We start from the raw sequence: 15,655 nt of genomic DNA on the forward strand, positions 1-15,655 counted from the left end.
GTTGCTGATTCTGAGAACAACTTGGTCATCCTCTGTAATTAGGCTGCTATGTAATAAGGTTATGTAAACTGGGAATCCCAGGCCCCCTTCGGAAGGCAGAGATCAGCCATTGCATAAAGATGCGTTGTATCTGTCGGAATTCCATAGTAGGTCAAGCAAAATTGTGTTTAATTCCCTAAACCACTGTACTTGCAGTATCACAGGTGAATGAACAAAGTAGTACAATAGATGTGGGTTAACCACCACTTTCATCAATGCCATCCTTCACATTACTGATGGGGTATAGAATCTCAAAATCTCATGCATCCCCTAACGGATGCAGATGCCTACTTGATGTTTTCAGAGTAATGTGGTATATCTACACCCCTAACTATAATAACATGTTTGCTCCCATCTTCAAGGCTGCAAAACATTGGGGGCTCATTTGGAGTCCTTGCCAATCTAATCATAAGCATATTCATGATTTTACCTTATTAACATTTACACCTGATAGACTCCTAAATTCTGTCATAAAAATTCCAGGACCAATGTCATCAACACTGTATGAGGCTCCGTAGCTGGCGTGGCCACTAGTATTTGCAATCTCTTTTATTGCTCTGACACAATGCCATTTTTGTCTGGGTGTGCAGAATAGGAATGTGACAGCTTTGGCCTGCTGTCCCTCTGTTCATTATCTTATTATCAATATTTAAAATTAACACAGGGTGGAACATCGGCCCTGTCCATCTGCGCAGTCTCAGTTTTTGGGATGGAGACAGTCAGAGCCTCATAGGTTTAGAGTGGAAAGGAACCTTTTTGGTACCCCATAAAGTATGCGTCAAATGGTTTAGGTGCTAGCACGTCCTGGTATTTTTTATAAGATTACACTGGTAGCCAATCTGCTATCAGGGATGTACCCTTAACCAGCTCTGAGATTGTTTTCTTCATCTCCCGAACAGTCATCGCAAATTAAAGTCATTCTCTACGCACTTGCTTTGCAGGGCTATCAGTCTTAACTATTGAGTCAAATCGTGATATTTCGCCTCTTCAGTCCTCTGATACATTTAGGAGCAGGAATCATGGAAGTTCTGGCATATTTCATATTGCTTGTAAAGCATTTCACCATTCGCATTACAAATGTTACAAATGCTCAGAGCGCTCCTATATCTTGGTTTTGTCAGCCAGGCTAGCAGTTGACCTGTCTTATCCCTGTCCTTGTGCAGTAACGCCATGAACTTGCTATAGCCTTTTAATGACTTGTGTATGTTTGTATCTCAATTTAACGAAGTCTTGAACTACAATCTTGTAATCTGATAACTCCCTTTCTGAGTCTCACAATATTGACTCTGGTGCCTCCAGTGTGCACCCTACTTCCCTGCTTTTTCTGTATGAGATCATAATGCACTGTTCTATAATAATCACTCTAAATGCTTTCTACCCTACCATAGAGTTGATTGCTGTGTCTGTTTTTCCCCCGAAGCAATACTTGATCCCTTCAACTATATTACCCCTAAAGGGATGGGACTCGATTCACAAATAGCCTCCTCACTCGTGAGGGAGGCCCCCGCGGTCGTGGCGGGAACTCCGTACTGTAATTAACCATTTCGGAGGACCCGCCACGAGTAAAAGGCTCCAGCCACGACTGTGGGGCCTCCAACATGAGCGCGGTGGCCCTTTGTGAATTGGGTCCTTCATCTTCTAACAAAATAGCCTGTAAACTCCAGCTAGTTATTGCTTACCATGGCTTACCCCATCTCAGTTCTTTCCGGATAGGATTACGATCAGAGAAAGTCCTGCCAGGATATTCCCCCTGCAGGATTGAAACAACCAAATATGGAGTAAAGAAGGCCATATCCAACCTAACATGGAGATCATATACATGAGAGAAAGTCTGGCTGTGCCTTGGTGGCTTGCCCTATTGATCTGTCACCACTGTGACCCCTCCCACCCACTACCCCTCTCCAATACCCCCCTCTCTCCCATGGGCCCCTCCTCCTCCCCTGCTTTAACCCACACCTCATTTCTTTCCTCGGCCCCCACCCTCTCTCCTTCATCCCAGCTTTCCGGCTTCATTCCTTCTTCCTTTCCTCACCCTGGACCCTTAGCCTCCCTGCACCCTTCCCCCCTGCCCTAGCTCCTGTCCTATCCTCCCACTCTGTTCATTATATGTAGGGCACTTCCCAGCTAGCCCTCCAGCTCCCACTATTCCCCCTTACTGTGTCTTTCTCTTCTTTCTTCCTTTCCTGCTTCTTTTGCCTGTTGACTCCCCATTCCCTCCCCAGTTTTGTTGTTGACTAACGGTTGGGGTGGTTATACCAACATGTTAGCTATCCTTGCACAAATATTGCTGATTGTCATCTTGCTTTGCCTTTCTGCCCTTTTTGTCCTTTTGGGTGTCCTCAATGGATATATTTGTCACTGTTGTGTTCTCCTTGAAATGTCAATAAAAGAATTACAATGCAAAAGAATAGAGTATTCGTGGTTCCAAATTTGGGACTACTCTTATCGTGCCCCAGCCACCTTAACCAGCCATAATGAAGGCTGAGGTGGGCAGGACCTATCCAAAATCCCACCACTCACTACGTTAAAGTTATCGCGATAAGCTTATGTAAAAGGATAATCCTGCCTTCTGTCTTCACAGAGCATTTAAAAATATTGGGTTGGTTGACAGAACAGCATTGGGTACATATATACCGGCTAAGAATCACTTGTTCGAGGCATGTAAGACTTTAGATACAGATACTGTGCATATTCCTGCCATCTAGTGTTGGACCCGGATGTGTGCAAGTTGTTGTTCTTCAAAGAAATATTTCGGGTCACAAGGTACTGTGACTCCACCTCTTGGCAATAATGTGCATGAACATCGACTCCATTGTTCGATTGTTTTCTTTGTGCTGTCAGGTTCGGACTTGTGCTCCAGTTGTGGATGCCATATGGGTCAGAACGATTGGGCCTTGAAGAAGCGCAGTCACAGATAATCTTAAGACTGTAGCCTCTCTCTTCACTGATCTAGTATTTAGACTCTACTGTCGTTCTCTGCATTAAAAGTTAACAGAGAGGTAGAGGAATATAATGATGGATAGTGTTAAGTGGGCAGGTGAGATGGATTGAAAGAGATTAGTAAAATCAGTCTCTGTATAATATCTTTTTCAGTAACTAATTAGAGGGTGGTGTAGAGGTTCCTGGTGGATAATTACTGCATGAGTGTATTGAGGACCCTCGTTTAAGTTGCTGTCATGCTTAGTTCCTGTGTGGGTTGGAACCCATGATTGCATCCACTTAGATCTGGGATATCCAACTAGTACTGTCAGAGGAGCTGCTCAAGCTCAATGAAAACCGTCCTTAACTGCGAATATTAAAGATTAGTGTTCTACCAGTGACCATGTCAAACAAGATTACATTAGTGGCCAGCCCACACAAGAGTGCGAGCAGGGATCAACTCAGTGCATCAAGCAGGGTTGTCGGCAGCAATTCAATTTTGAATGTCTCTGCACAGGTAATACTATATGACAGCCGTAGTTGAAATACTATTGTCACCAAGGTGAATTTAGGAAAATTGCATGAATTGTTCTCAAATATCATCTACATTATATTTTGGAAATGTGTTTTTCGCCAAACATCATGTTTTGAGTTCTGAAAATATACACATTTTCATCTCGAATGCATGTTTTTCAATTCTTTTAAATATACATCAATTTAACCAAACAAGCTTCTAATTTAGTAGAGAGAACTGCACAGAAGAGCTACTTCCACGTAGCTGAAGGTCTACTCGTTGCTCCAGAGCTGCTCGTTGGAGACTTAGATCTACTTTAAGCAGATATGAAAAGCTGGCTTTAGAGAACACAACAGGACCTCATATTTCCTAGTTCCCCAAGAAAGTGTCATAATCAACTTGCCTGAGTGATTTTAAAATGTATATGTTATGCCTGATTTTTTGGGTTTGGATTCTGACCTAAGTCTGTATTTTAAACAATCTGCCGGCACGGTTGTGCCATGAAGTATCAATGGATTATTTGTACACGCCCTTCGGAGGAGTTTACGCATATCTGTTTCCTAAGCCGTGATATTTTTAAATGCTGGTACTAATCTTTTTCATGAGCTGAAGAGGCGTCCACATATCTTCTTACTGGCATATAACATTACTTACCTAATTGGAATCTTCGTTTTCTCAGTAGAAAACTAGGTTATGATGCCATCTCGCCACATTAGGCAGGTGTCCCTCTTCTGTGATGTTCAGGGACCTCTGGCAGTGGACCCTTCTGTCTGTGATCCACTCATAATCTGCTGACTTCTGTAAATGATGAATAACTTCTCTTTCCTTTCGAAAGGGCCTTTCCAACTCGGGCCCAATATTCATGAATTGGATTTCCTACTCTCAACCTTTTCGTTTTTTATAAATCAGGCTTTTTAAAGCTGAAGCAATCTACAAGAATAAAACAAATCAAAGCCCAGTCTTGACTCAAGAACGTAAAACTTCAACCAAACCCAAGCATACGGTCGGTGGGTGTGTGTGGCTAATTGTTTACGGTGTGAAGCCCTTGCCACAGAAGGAGCTGCGTCGATTATAAGAAACCGAGCACCACAGCTTTTCCACCTGATCGATAATATCGACTGGTCAACCCTAATACAGGGTGTCATGATGCTGTGCCGATCGCATTAATCCTTCTTTTGGTTTATCTGTACCAGTTTATTTATAGATATTGATAGATTTGGTTCTTTTTAATTTGCTGGTGGTGATAAAGGGTTTTCTTAATGAATTATATATTTTTTTCATTGAAAAGATGCATGCAGTGGCGAATATAAAAACTGCTAGAATTGCTCGACAGCTGTTTGTACATCACCACCCTCCCCCAATCTTCCCTGCATGTCGGGTCTTTACGCCTCCACAAATGTTTGACACCCCACCTTTTCTTGCACAAGCATGCCATGAGCCCCGAGAGTACATTGTGTGATTTGCGGAAGGCACGCTCACAAATCCCAGGAAGATTATAACGTGTACCAAAGTAGATTTTGCACACTGTATATTTAGGCATGTGGATTAACGAATTATGGATTAACCCGCCCTGACTAGAAACTGAAATCTGTTGTTTTATTAAACATTGCATAGAAAGTGGTTTCCGTGTTCAGTGTTGCATTTGTGGTTCATATTTTGTGGATACAAAATGAACCTTGCATATAAACTGTCTGGGGGAAATTGAAAACACGTATAATTTTAAAGAAAACTGTAAAAAGAGGATTTTTGTTTTATATTTTGGCATGTTTATTTTGGAAGGTTATAAAATTATATGGTAACTATCTTTTTTCCTTAATAGGTCGTCGGCGGGAAAATGACCGAATCGGGCCGACTGTGCGCATTTATCACCAAAGTGAAAAAGGGAAGCTTGGCCGATACAGTTGGGCACCTCAGGCCAGGTATGTTTTGGTTTTCACAAGCATTTACTCTGTTTTCCGGTTGCACAAAAACAGAGATCGCAAAATTTCAACCCTGGCCTGGCGAGATTAGTTTCCATACTCACCCAGAGTTCACCAGGTGTGGAAAAAAAGGACCACCAATTGCACAAAGTAATGACGTTTCCCATATTACATTTTATGACATGTGCTGCATGTGCAACACTGTCTTTGTTGGACCTCCTGACAACGCTCGCCCATAACCACCAGCGCGCTATCTCTGTGTGCATTGTTGGTCGGTCTATCGGCGATATTTAATTATGTGTGAACTGTTACATTTTCTGTACACTTCTGAATGCAGTTGACGGTAACATTTTGGAAACGTTGTTTTGAAACACAATATTGTTCATTATATTTTTTCAAGTCTTTTATGTTTAATGGTAAATACTATTACTGAAGTAGCACATGCGGCGTTTTTACACATTTGCAGTGATGTATACCTGATTTCCTAAACAAGTTTTTATTGTCTATCAAAACACACAGTTGCATGAAAAGTCCAATCATTTTTCAGAGGACCTGAAAGCAAATGAAACATTTTTCTCAAGAGGAAAATGCATCAGACATTCACACGTCTACTCACTTTGGAAACATTGGGGGCAGGGCAGGGAAAGGAAAGGATGTGCCATCCAGGCAAAACGTAGAAAGACCTTTCTTACCAATCGGGGTACCGGTGCCAGATATACGAAAATCGGCTCAAGCTGGAAGATATCAACCAAACCTAAGGCATATTTATTTCAAGAATTCCTTTTAACTTCTAAAATAGAAAATAGTAATCCCTTTGGAGAAAAATAACCGCATATCCCAGTGGCTAACCGGCAGATATTTATCCATGAGCTGCAGATGTCATGACCATTCTAGTCTTATTTTAAGAGGAGTATTTCTATAATTAGGCATAATTACCTCTGGAAATCCAATTGTCTAAGCCGTTCAAGGCTACTAATGTCTAGGTTCTGGTCACCAGAAGAGCCTGGCTCGCCTTTATGTTAAGTAGCTCCTAAATTACTCGATAGTGAAGCCTCTCATAGAGATTCCTGAACAACCAACCACTTCATCATTCTCACTTGACCCGCGGTACACTGGTCTCCCTAAAAAATCTTTATTTCTAATAGAAAGCAAAGACTTGGGGACTTTCCACAGGATGTCTGTCCAAACTGGTTTCTCAACCAAATTTAAGGGAAGCAGTACTATTATTGCCAAAGCCTATCAATATAGCTCTGGTCACTGAATATGTGGCCCTGGAAATACACAATTTTAAATCAGCCTTAGTTTTTCTGTTATTTGAAAAGCTCTCAAAGAGCTTGCCTGAGACCTGAAATGTTCCATGAATTTTCAATTTCCAACATCTCCAGACCTCTGTTATAAACAGCTGCAGCCAGTCCTGGATTAATACTCTGTTATAGATCCTTGCCAAGAAGGGCTATACCCAAAAGACTTCTCAGAATCCTCTGTTTTGGTTTGTCATCCGCTTTTGACACAGTCTATCATTTTAACTTGCTTGGCTGCCTATTTGATCTGGGCATTGAAGAGTTGGGTTTGCCATTGATCTACATAATTTTTTCTCACTGTATCCATCAAGGTTATTCTTCTTTTAATACCTGAAGACACTTATGGAGTTCATCAAGTTAATTTTCGAGCCAAGCACCACTCATTGCCAATGTCAAAATGCGAAGCAGAATTAGTAGAATGTTTGGGCTTCATTTCTGTTGTAATGCCAGTGATACTTATATTTTTCCGTACTGGCACCTCCAAAGCATTAGCAATCTGCTCCACTAAGACTTGCCTTTTGCCCGTTAATTGCTGATTCTACAAAAGTAAAACCAACTGTCTTGGAGCCCAGTGTTTGGAGTTAAATAACCTGGAGTATATGGTTATCTCATTTTATATGGTTATGGTATATGGTTATGATCTGGCGGTTTGTTAAAAGTCGAGGTCTTGTTAAACCTGTCAGCTTTACTTTTTGCCTACTTCCCGCTACTTTTTTTTACCTTTATTTTTTGCTGCTATTAGGACTCTGCACACTTTAGCACTTCCAACCATGGATATAATGCTTGGACTTTCTCCTTTAAACATGGTACTATTTGCCTATACCCAATAGGCATATTTAATTTACTTATATGTCCCAGGTAACATGAAACTACCTGTTCCTAGGGCCTGTAAATTAAATGCTGCTAGTGAGTCTGCAATACTGATTCTGCCACCCACTTAATTAGCCCATTAAACATATCTCAAGCCTGGCATTGCAGAGCCCGTGTGTGCAGTTTTAAACCGCCATTTCAACCTGGCACAATAAACCTTTTACCCCAACCAAACTCTCCCTTTTAATAAATATAGTTCACACCTAGTGTTGGCCCTGGACAACCCAGAGTGCAGAATGCAATGCAGTTAAAAAGTAGGATATGTACTTTTAAGCATTTCTTGACCCTAGAAACCCAGAGTGACTCCAAGGACTAGTTGTCTGGCTCCTAGTATGTAACCTCAAGGACTTAACAGGCTTCCAAAAGACATGCATCTTTACGTGGACTCTGCCATCTGTGAGCCTACCCTGCCAAGTGGTGCCACCCCAGTCCTATACTCTTGAAAGTGGGCCTAAGGTGCTGTGCCAGCCTGTGGATTCAGAGTAACCAATGCTACGTGGAATGGACCTGTTGGAAAGACTTGCATCACAACTGCAGCCCACATCGCCTTTGGAAACCCCACTGCATGATGCATCCTCGGTGCAGGCCCTCGCATCTCTTATACATGGCAGTCTCAACGATGTGGGTGTTGGACTCTATATCGTAGCCTTGCAGCTCTTCAGAACCAACGCATTGCCCCGACTGCATGTCGCATCTGTGACACTTTTCACCAACTCCTTCACTGACATCATCTCCCCGCATGCCATCGTTTCCACCAACTACACCTTATTGGGAAACTTCAACTTCCACCTCGATAACCAACTGGACCCCAGCATCATATCCCTCCTGGACATCCTCCACAACATTGGACTCCACCAAATAGTGACCGAACCCACGAACTCAGCAGGACACATCCTCGACCCCCTCTTCACAACAGTTAACTCTATCACCTTCAGCCACACCATCGAACTCCCATGGACTGACCATCGATGCGTCCTCTTCACCCTCAGAAAACCCACCATCCACAGACACCTGCACCTGCTCCCACAAAGAAACTGGACCAGAATCACTGATGACCAGTTAACCTCATCACTCAGCAACTCCACCCCAACCATTGCGGAAAACGATGACTCCAACACCGCAGCCCGAACCCTGCACAGATGGATTTCCGACAGTGCCAACACCATAACCCCCTCAAGAAAAACAACAACACCCATGCTAAGAAAGCCAGATGGTTTACCACTGAACTTTGAGAGTCCAGACGCACTTGCTGCTGCCTCAAGAAGGACTGGAGGAACACCAAATCCACAGAAGCCTACAACAACTTCAGAGCCGCCACCAACTCCCACCACCAACTCATCAGAAAAACAAGGAAAAAAGCGATTGAAGACAGAACTCACGCACACAACAGCAAAGAACTCTTCAACATCATCAGGGAGTTCCCCCAACCCACCAGCGAATCCACAGACATCCCTCCCTCACAAGAACTCTGCGACAAACTCAGCACCTTTTTCCACCACAAAATCAAGAGCATCTACGACAACTTCAACGAAGACAACCAACTCACTGAACCCTCACCAACCACCCGACACCCTGAAGCCAGGGATTGACAACTTTACAGCCCTCACCACTAAGACACATTGAAGATGATGAAGTCAATCCACTCTGGGGCCCCCACGGACCTCTGCCCCCACCACATTTTCGACAAAGCCGCCAACACCATTGCACCCATGCTCTGCCACACCATCAACGCTCCTTGGCAACCGCCACGTTCCCCAACGACTTGAAACACGCCAAGGTCAACCCCCTCCTGAAGAAACCCTTGGCGGACCCCACCAACCTCAAAAACTACAGACACATCTCCCTGCTCCTGTTCCCAGGGAAAGTCATCGAGAAAGCCATCAATAGCCAACTCGCCACATTCATCGAAGAGCCCAACATCCTCGACTCCTCCCAATCTGCTTCAGAAAAAACAACAGCATGGAAACCGCCCTCCTTGCTGCAACAGACGACATACGCACCCTACTGGACAAAGGAGAAACAGCAGCCCTCATCCTCCTCGACCTCTCAGCAGCGTTCGTCACAGTCTCTCACCACACCCTAATACGCAGACTCCACGACGCAGTGATCCAAGACTAGGCCCTCAACTGGATCTGCTCCTTCCTCTCCGGCAGAACGCAGCGGGTCAGACTCCCCCCTTTCCTCTCCGACCCTACGCCGACCACCTGCGGAGTCCCCCAGGGGTTCTCCCTCAGCCCTACACTCTTCAACGTATACATGGCTTCGCTCGCCCCCATCGTCAGAACCTACCAACTCAACATTGTGTCATACGCAGACGACACCCAACTCATCCTCTCCTTATCCAACAAACCCAATACTGCTAGACACAATTTTTGGGAAGGCATGGAAGCCATCGCCAAATGGATGAAAAACATCTGCCTACAACTAAACACCAACAAAACAGAAGTACTCATCTTCTCCTTCCTGGCGTCCCGAGCCTGGAACGCCCTGCTGCTCCACCTCAGACAGACAACATTGCTCCCCATCTTCGCAAGAAACCTCAAAACCTGGCTCTTTGACAGACTCCTTCCCCCTTGATGGACTGCAGCCTGCTACCCATTCCCCTGAGACCCTTACAGGTGAGTAATCGTGCTTAACAAATGCCTGATTGATTGATTGATTGATTGATTGACACTGCAGTTTGCATAGCAAGCCCAATCGATGGGATCCTTGATGTTGACGCAACAGGACCTCTCATTGCAGCCTTGCCACAATTCCAAACCGCTGCTTCACCTCAGCTGCGTGGCGCATCTTTGACACTGATCCACCCAATGCTCACAAACCAGCTTTGAAGGTACTTTTATTCAGCGCGCCAAACTGGGACTCTGTAGCCACCCTGAGCTCCCTTGCGGTCAGCCTGAACATGTCACTTTGTCCAGGTCCTGCACGACCAGATATCCACAGTTGGCACCTAAAATGTTTTGCTGCTATTTTCTTTAAACAGTTTATATTCAATATTGCTGGTTCTCCTAATTGGATTTTTGTCATTTTGGCCTTGTTTTATTTATTAGAAACTACCCTATTGTTCTAACTCTGTTGTGGGCTCCTTTAGTAGTGGGTTTACACAGTGTTACTGTCTGAAGTACTGCCCAAATAATGTGAACATTTCCGCTTGCGTCTTACCATGACAAGGATTATTGTTGCTGCTTGACCATGGCTCACACTCCAGTCAAACAACAACCCATTCGGCCCCACACACAAAGCCGGTCATACCCTCGACAGGCTTTTTTAAAACAACACTAAGCTGTCACAAAGTAAAATCCCTACCCCTCACTTGGACAGACCATTGGGTAGTTCTTTTCAACCTTGATGTCAAGATAGTCTCCTCTCCTCCTCAGACTAAACACGCCACCCATTTCAGAGCATGGAGCTCTATAGATCAGCAGCTCTTTAAATCACTGCTAGAGGTTTCTAACTATCCGCCCACCCCGGATCCTATTCCAGCCTCGCTGTGCCCACAACAAATCTCTCCAAAAACAGAACAACGGCATCAGCCCCTTGGTTTTCAGAAATTCTCAGGCTCGAGAACAAAGATACCGGAACATGGAGAAACGATGGCGGAGAAACTACTACCTCTGACGGAGCCAACTACAAAGCAGCGTTGTCTGAATATAAACAACTTATCATACCAGAAAAAAGTTAATATTTTACAAATCAAATAGAATCTGCACAAGATTCCACCAAATTACTTTTTCTAGTTGTCACCAAACTATCAGGATCCAAAGTCAACTCCCCTCTAGCACCATCCCAAGACCTGTGTAACTCTGTAGCCAGGGCTTTTCAAGTCAAGGTTAACAATATTTATGACAACTGCACTTCCCATTCAAACAAGGAAAAGCCGGAGGCCGCCGACAATGAATCCAGGGCTCTGTCCTTCCCTCAATCCAACCAGATCGTGGCTTCACATATTCATGATCTCATCCTCACGATCAAATCAGGCTCTCCCAATGACCCATGTCCCATCTCAGTATCTAACCTCATCCCTGATCTGCTAGCCCCCAAACTAACTGAAATATGTAATGACATGTTCAACACGGGTATTTATCCAGCTACCTGGAAAAAGGCAATCATCAAACCCCTTCTCAAAAAACAACACTTAGACCCTCTGGACCCCATCATAAGGCTCCCCCTACCAGCTAAAATCTTCGAAAAGATAATAAATACACAACTAGCCCACTTCATCGAAGAAAACAATCTCCTCGATGACTCAGTTTGGTTTTAAGAAGGGCCACGGCACTGAGACCGCCCTCATTAAAACTGCGGACGAGAACAGAGCCACCCGAGACCAAGGAGGAACAGCAGGGCTTATTTTGCTGGACCTATCGGCAGCGTTTGACACGGTCGATCATGCCACCCTAATCGACCGTGTCGCAAGCATGGGCTTTAAACACAAGGCCAAAAAGCAACTGTCCTCGTTCCTGGCCAATCGCTCCCAGCTAGGGAGCCTTTCCGAATTTAATTCCCCTTCCTTCACCCTCCCATGCGGGGTACCACAGGGATCATCCCTAAGTCGGACACTATATAATATCTATGTTTCGGACCTGGCCAAGATCATCAAAACCCACGGGATGGGGCTAGATACCTATGCCGAAGACACACAACTGGTGCTAGAAATCAATAATGACGGAGGAGCTATAGCTACTAGCTTTCATACATGTATGCTTGACATCAGTTCTTGGATGGCTAAAAATTGCCTGAAACGCAACTCCGATAAAACGGAGGTCATGATCTTCGGCAATTTACAGCCTACCTGGTCCCACACCTGGTGGCCGGCCGCCCTTGGCCCCACACCATCCCCAGGACAGAAAGTAAGAAACCTGGGCGTCATATTTGATGACAAACTCACTTTCGTAGCACAGGCAAATGCAGTTTCCTCCTCTGTCTTCTACACGCTAAGAATGATCAAAAAACTTCTCCCATTCCTCCCTCCCAGTGCTGAAAAAATTCTAATAAGCACTCTGGTCATGTCTAAAGTGGACTACTGCTATGGACTGTTTCTGAATGTACCGAAAAAGGTCATTAATAAATTACAGCTCATACAAAATGCGGCAGCCAGGATCTTAACAGGTACCCCCGAACATAAACCCATTTCCGCAATGGTGCGCAATCTGCACTGGCTTCCAATTGACAAGCGCATCAAATTCAAAGCCCTGTGCATAGCATACAAGGCCATGCGAAACACAGGTCCTATTTTTTAACAAAAGCCCTCTGCACTCACGTTCCCGGCAGAAACCTTCTCTCTGCATCGGCCAACCTCATTACGGTCCCTCGCATATACAAGGTCTCCTGGGTAGACAAAAGATTCACTGTTGCCACAGCAAGATTATGGAATACGCTCCCAGCACAAATGAAATCCTTTCCAACTCTGCTGGCGTTTAGGAAACTCCTAAAAACATGGTTATTCACACAATGAGCAGCAAACTATTCCAACCGCCTCCGCCGTCCTCAGCGCTGAGACACCCACGGGTATTTGCGCGCTCTACAAATTGCTTAAATAAATAAATACATTTCTCACACATGTTCAGTGGTGAGGACTGGACTTGTGTTTGTGCTGTGCCATACAGTAATTTTGTGTTACACTACTACCCCACGTAAACAACCTAAGACCAATTCAGCTAAATGCCTGGGCCTTTTTAGATTTTTCAAAATTTTCTCTCTGTCTGCTGTGGCTAAATCCAACTCTTCATGGATGGAGTATAAGCTAGTCAACAGAGTCCTACACTGTGGCGCAGCTCAAAGAGGCCTGTAAAGAGATGGTGACTTCCAAACAAGAGCACCACTAGAAATGTGGAATTGAAAAAGGTTCTGAGGGCCTAGTCTGAAGTCCAGCAGTCACTGGCTACAGCAACTGAAGGAGATGAGGAGATGGACATCCAAGGAAATTTAGATTCCAGTCCTGAGGGCCAAAAGCTTACTGAAGGGGATGACTTGACTCCTAACTTGAAGTTCTGTGCCAGGACAGGAAGCTGTGTATTTTCCAACAGCCTGTACTCAGAGGAGCTGACAGAGAGGAAGGAGGAGAAACAGTTCAGGCTGGAGATGGCCAGGCTTAGGATGGAAGAGAAGAAACTGATCACAGAGGAGAAACTAGCTTTGGAGCATTTGGCTCCTGAAAGGAGCCTTAAGGAGCTGGAACTGAAAGCAATAGAGGCAGATTACAGCAGCATTGGTGCCTTGGGTGACCTGCCTGAGCTTTTTGGTTGGCAAGTTGAGGGTGGACCAACCAGGGAGGAATTCTGCAAGGTACAGAATTAATGCCCCACTCTAGAGGGCTTGAGGCAGCAATCTGACACCCAGGCATCAGGTGACACCTCTGGAAATCACCCTATGTATTGGGAGAATGACCTCGTATATAGCGAGCCTAAGGTTCCTGGATCTGGGGCAGCCCATGTGCTGGTGGTCCCACAGTGTTACCGGACCTTCCTACTGGGTTTGGCTCATGATATACCTCCAGCAGAACCTCTTGGGAAAGACAAGACCTCTGAAAGGCTTTTTGCCCACTTCTATTGGCCCCAGATGAAGACGACTTCATATGTATTCTATAGGTCCTATCCCACCTGCCAGGCCAGTGAGAAGTCAGGTAAAAAGCTTAAGGCTCCCCTGGCCCAATTACCTGTCATTGGCACTCATTTTGAGAGGGTAGGCATCAACATTATTAGACCCTTGGACCCAAGACAGCTTTGGGCAACAGCTTCTTCCTGGTCATTTTGGATCATGCAGAAGACTACCCAGAGGCCTTCCCTCTGAGGTCGGTCACTGTGCCTGCAGTGGCCAGGCCCCCAAATGGTTTTTTTTTACCTGTGTGAGATTCCCCAAAGAGGTAGTGTCTGACCGAGTACATGAAGTCTATGTGGGATGAGTGTGGAGTAACGTTTAATTTCTCCACACCCTGTTATCCCCAAACCAACAGGATTGTGGAGAGATTCAACAAGACATTGAAGGGCACAATAATGAGCTCACCTGAGCCCATGAGGCATAAGTGGGACATCCTCCTCCCATGCCTTCTCTTTGCCTCAAGGGAGGTGCCACAGAAGGGGGATGGGTCTAGCCCCTTGAACTCCTCTGTGGCCTCCCTTAAGGGAACCTCTTAGCCTTTTGAGAGAGGGTGGGAGCAAGCTCCTTTGAAACCCTCTAGGGATGTGGTCAGCTACATGCTGGCACTCCTTAACCAGATGCACCACCTATGGAAAAAGTCAAAAAGTAATCTTGAGACCAGTCAGGAGGGTGTGAAACGCTAGTGTTACCAAAAGACCACTCTGGGAGAGGTTCCACATGGCCATAAGGTGTGGGTTATGGAGCCTGCGCAGACCAGAGCTCTCCAGGATCGCTGGACATGTCAATTCAAGGTGAAGGGGCGGAAGGGGGAATTCACCTGCTTGGTGGTTCTCCAGAACCCTAGGAACCTCTTAAGAGTGCTGTTAGACCTGACATCCTTGGCGTGGGTTTCCCCTGTATTTTTGCCTCATGTATTTTTACTGTGTGTTGGTTGGACTTAGTCTTTGCTGTTCTAGATGCTTTGGGCACTTTGCCACTTCTGTCAAGTCCCAAAGTTCAAGTGCTCCCTCTGTAAATTGTTGTCATTGATTAGTGGTTCCAAAATTGGCTTTTTTGATTTTCCACTAAGTCCCTAGTCCCACTGTGTGTGCCCAGGGCCTGTAAATTAAATGCTGCTAGTGGGCCTGCAGCCCTGATTGTTACACCCATGCAAGCAGCCTTGCAAAGGGTTCTCAGACCTGCCATTGCAGTGTCTGTGTGCAGTTTAGTACTGCTATGTCGACCTGGCAAGTGCACCCCCTTGCTAGGCCCTAACCTTCTATTTTCTTACATGTAAGTCACCCCTAAGGTAGGCCCAAGGTACCCCTTTGGGCAGGGTGCAGTGTATGTGAAAGGTAGGACATGTCTTGAAGTGTGTGGCATGTGCTGATAGTGAAATACTGCGAATATCGTTTTTCACAATTGAAATGCTATCTGTCCCATAGGATAGGATGGGGAGTTTACTTATTACATCTTATACGTTTAATTTCCCATGGGACCAAGATAGGAATGTCTGAACT

At 45.0% G+C, this 15,655-nt stretch overlaps 1 protein-coding gene across 2 annotated transcripts in view; it reads left to right on the plus strand.

The window, feature by feature from the left end:
- RIMS2 (regulating synaptic membrane exocytosis 2) overlaps nucleotides 1-15,655 on the plus strand; it is a 1,859,827-nt gene that overhangs the window by 1,049,501 nt on the left and 794,671 nt on the right. For both annotated transcript variants that reach the window (XM_086966100.1, XM_086966101.1), the window contains one exon: nucleotides 5,292-5,391. In XM_086966100.1, coding sequence (XP_086822226.1) covers nucleotides 5,292-5,391 — 100 coding nt within the window. The remainder of the gene's footprint in view (nucleotides 1-5,291; nucleotides 5,392-15,655) is intronic.

This window comes from Lissotriton vulgaris, chromosome 4_1, assembly GCF_964263255.1.
Source record: "Lissotriton vulgaris chromosome 4_1, aLisVul1.2, whole genome shotgun sequence".
In the NCBI taxonomy this organism is placed as follows: domain Eukaryota; kingdom Metazoa; phylum Chordata; class Amphibia; order Caudata; family Salamandridae; genus Lissotriton; species Lissotriton vulgaris.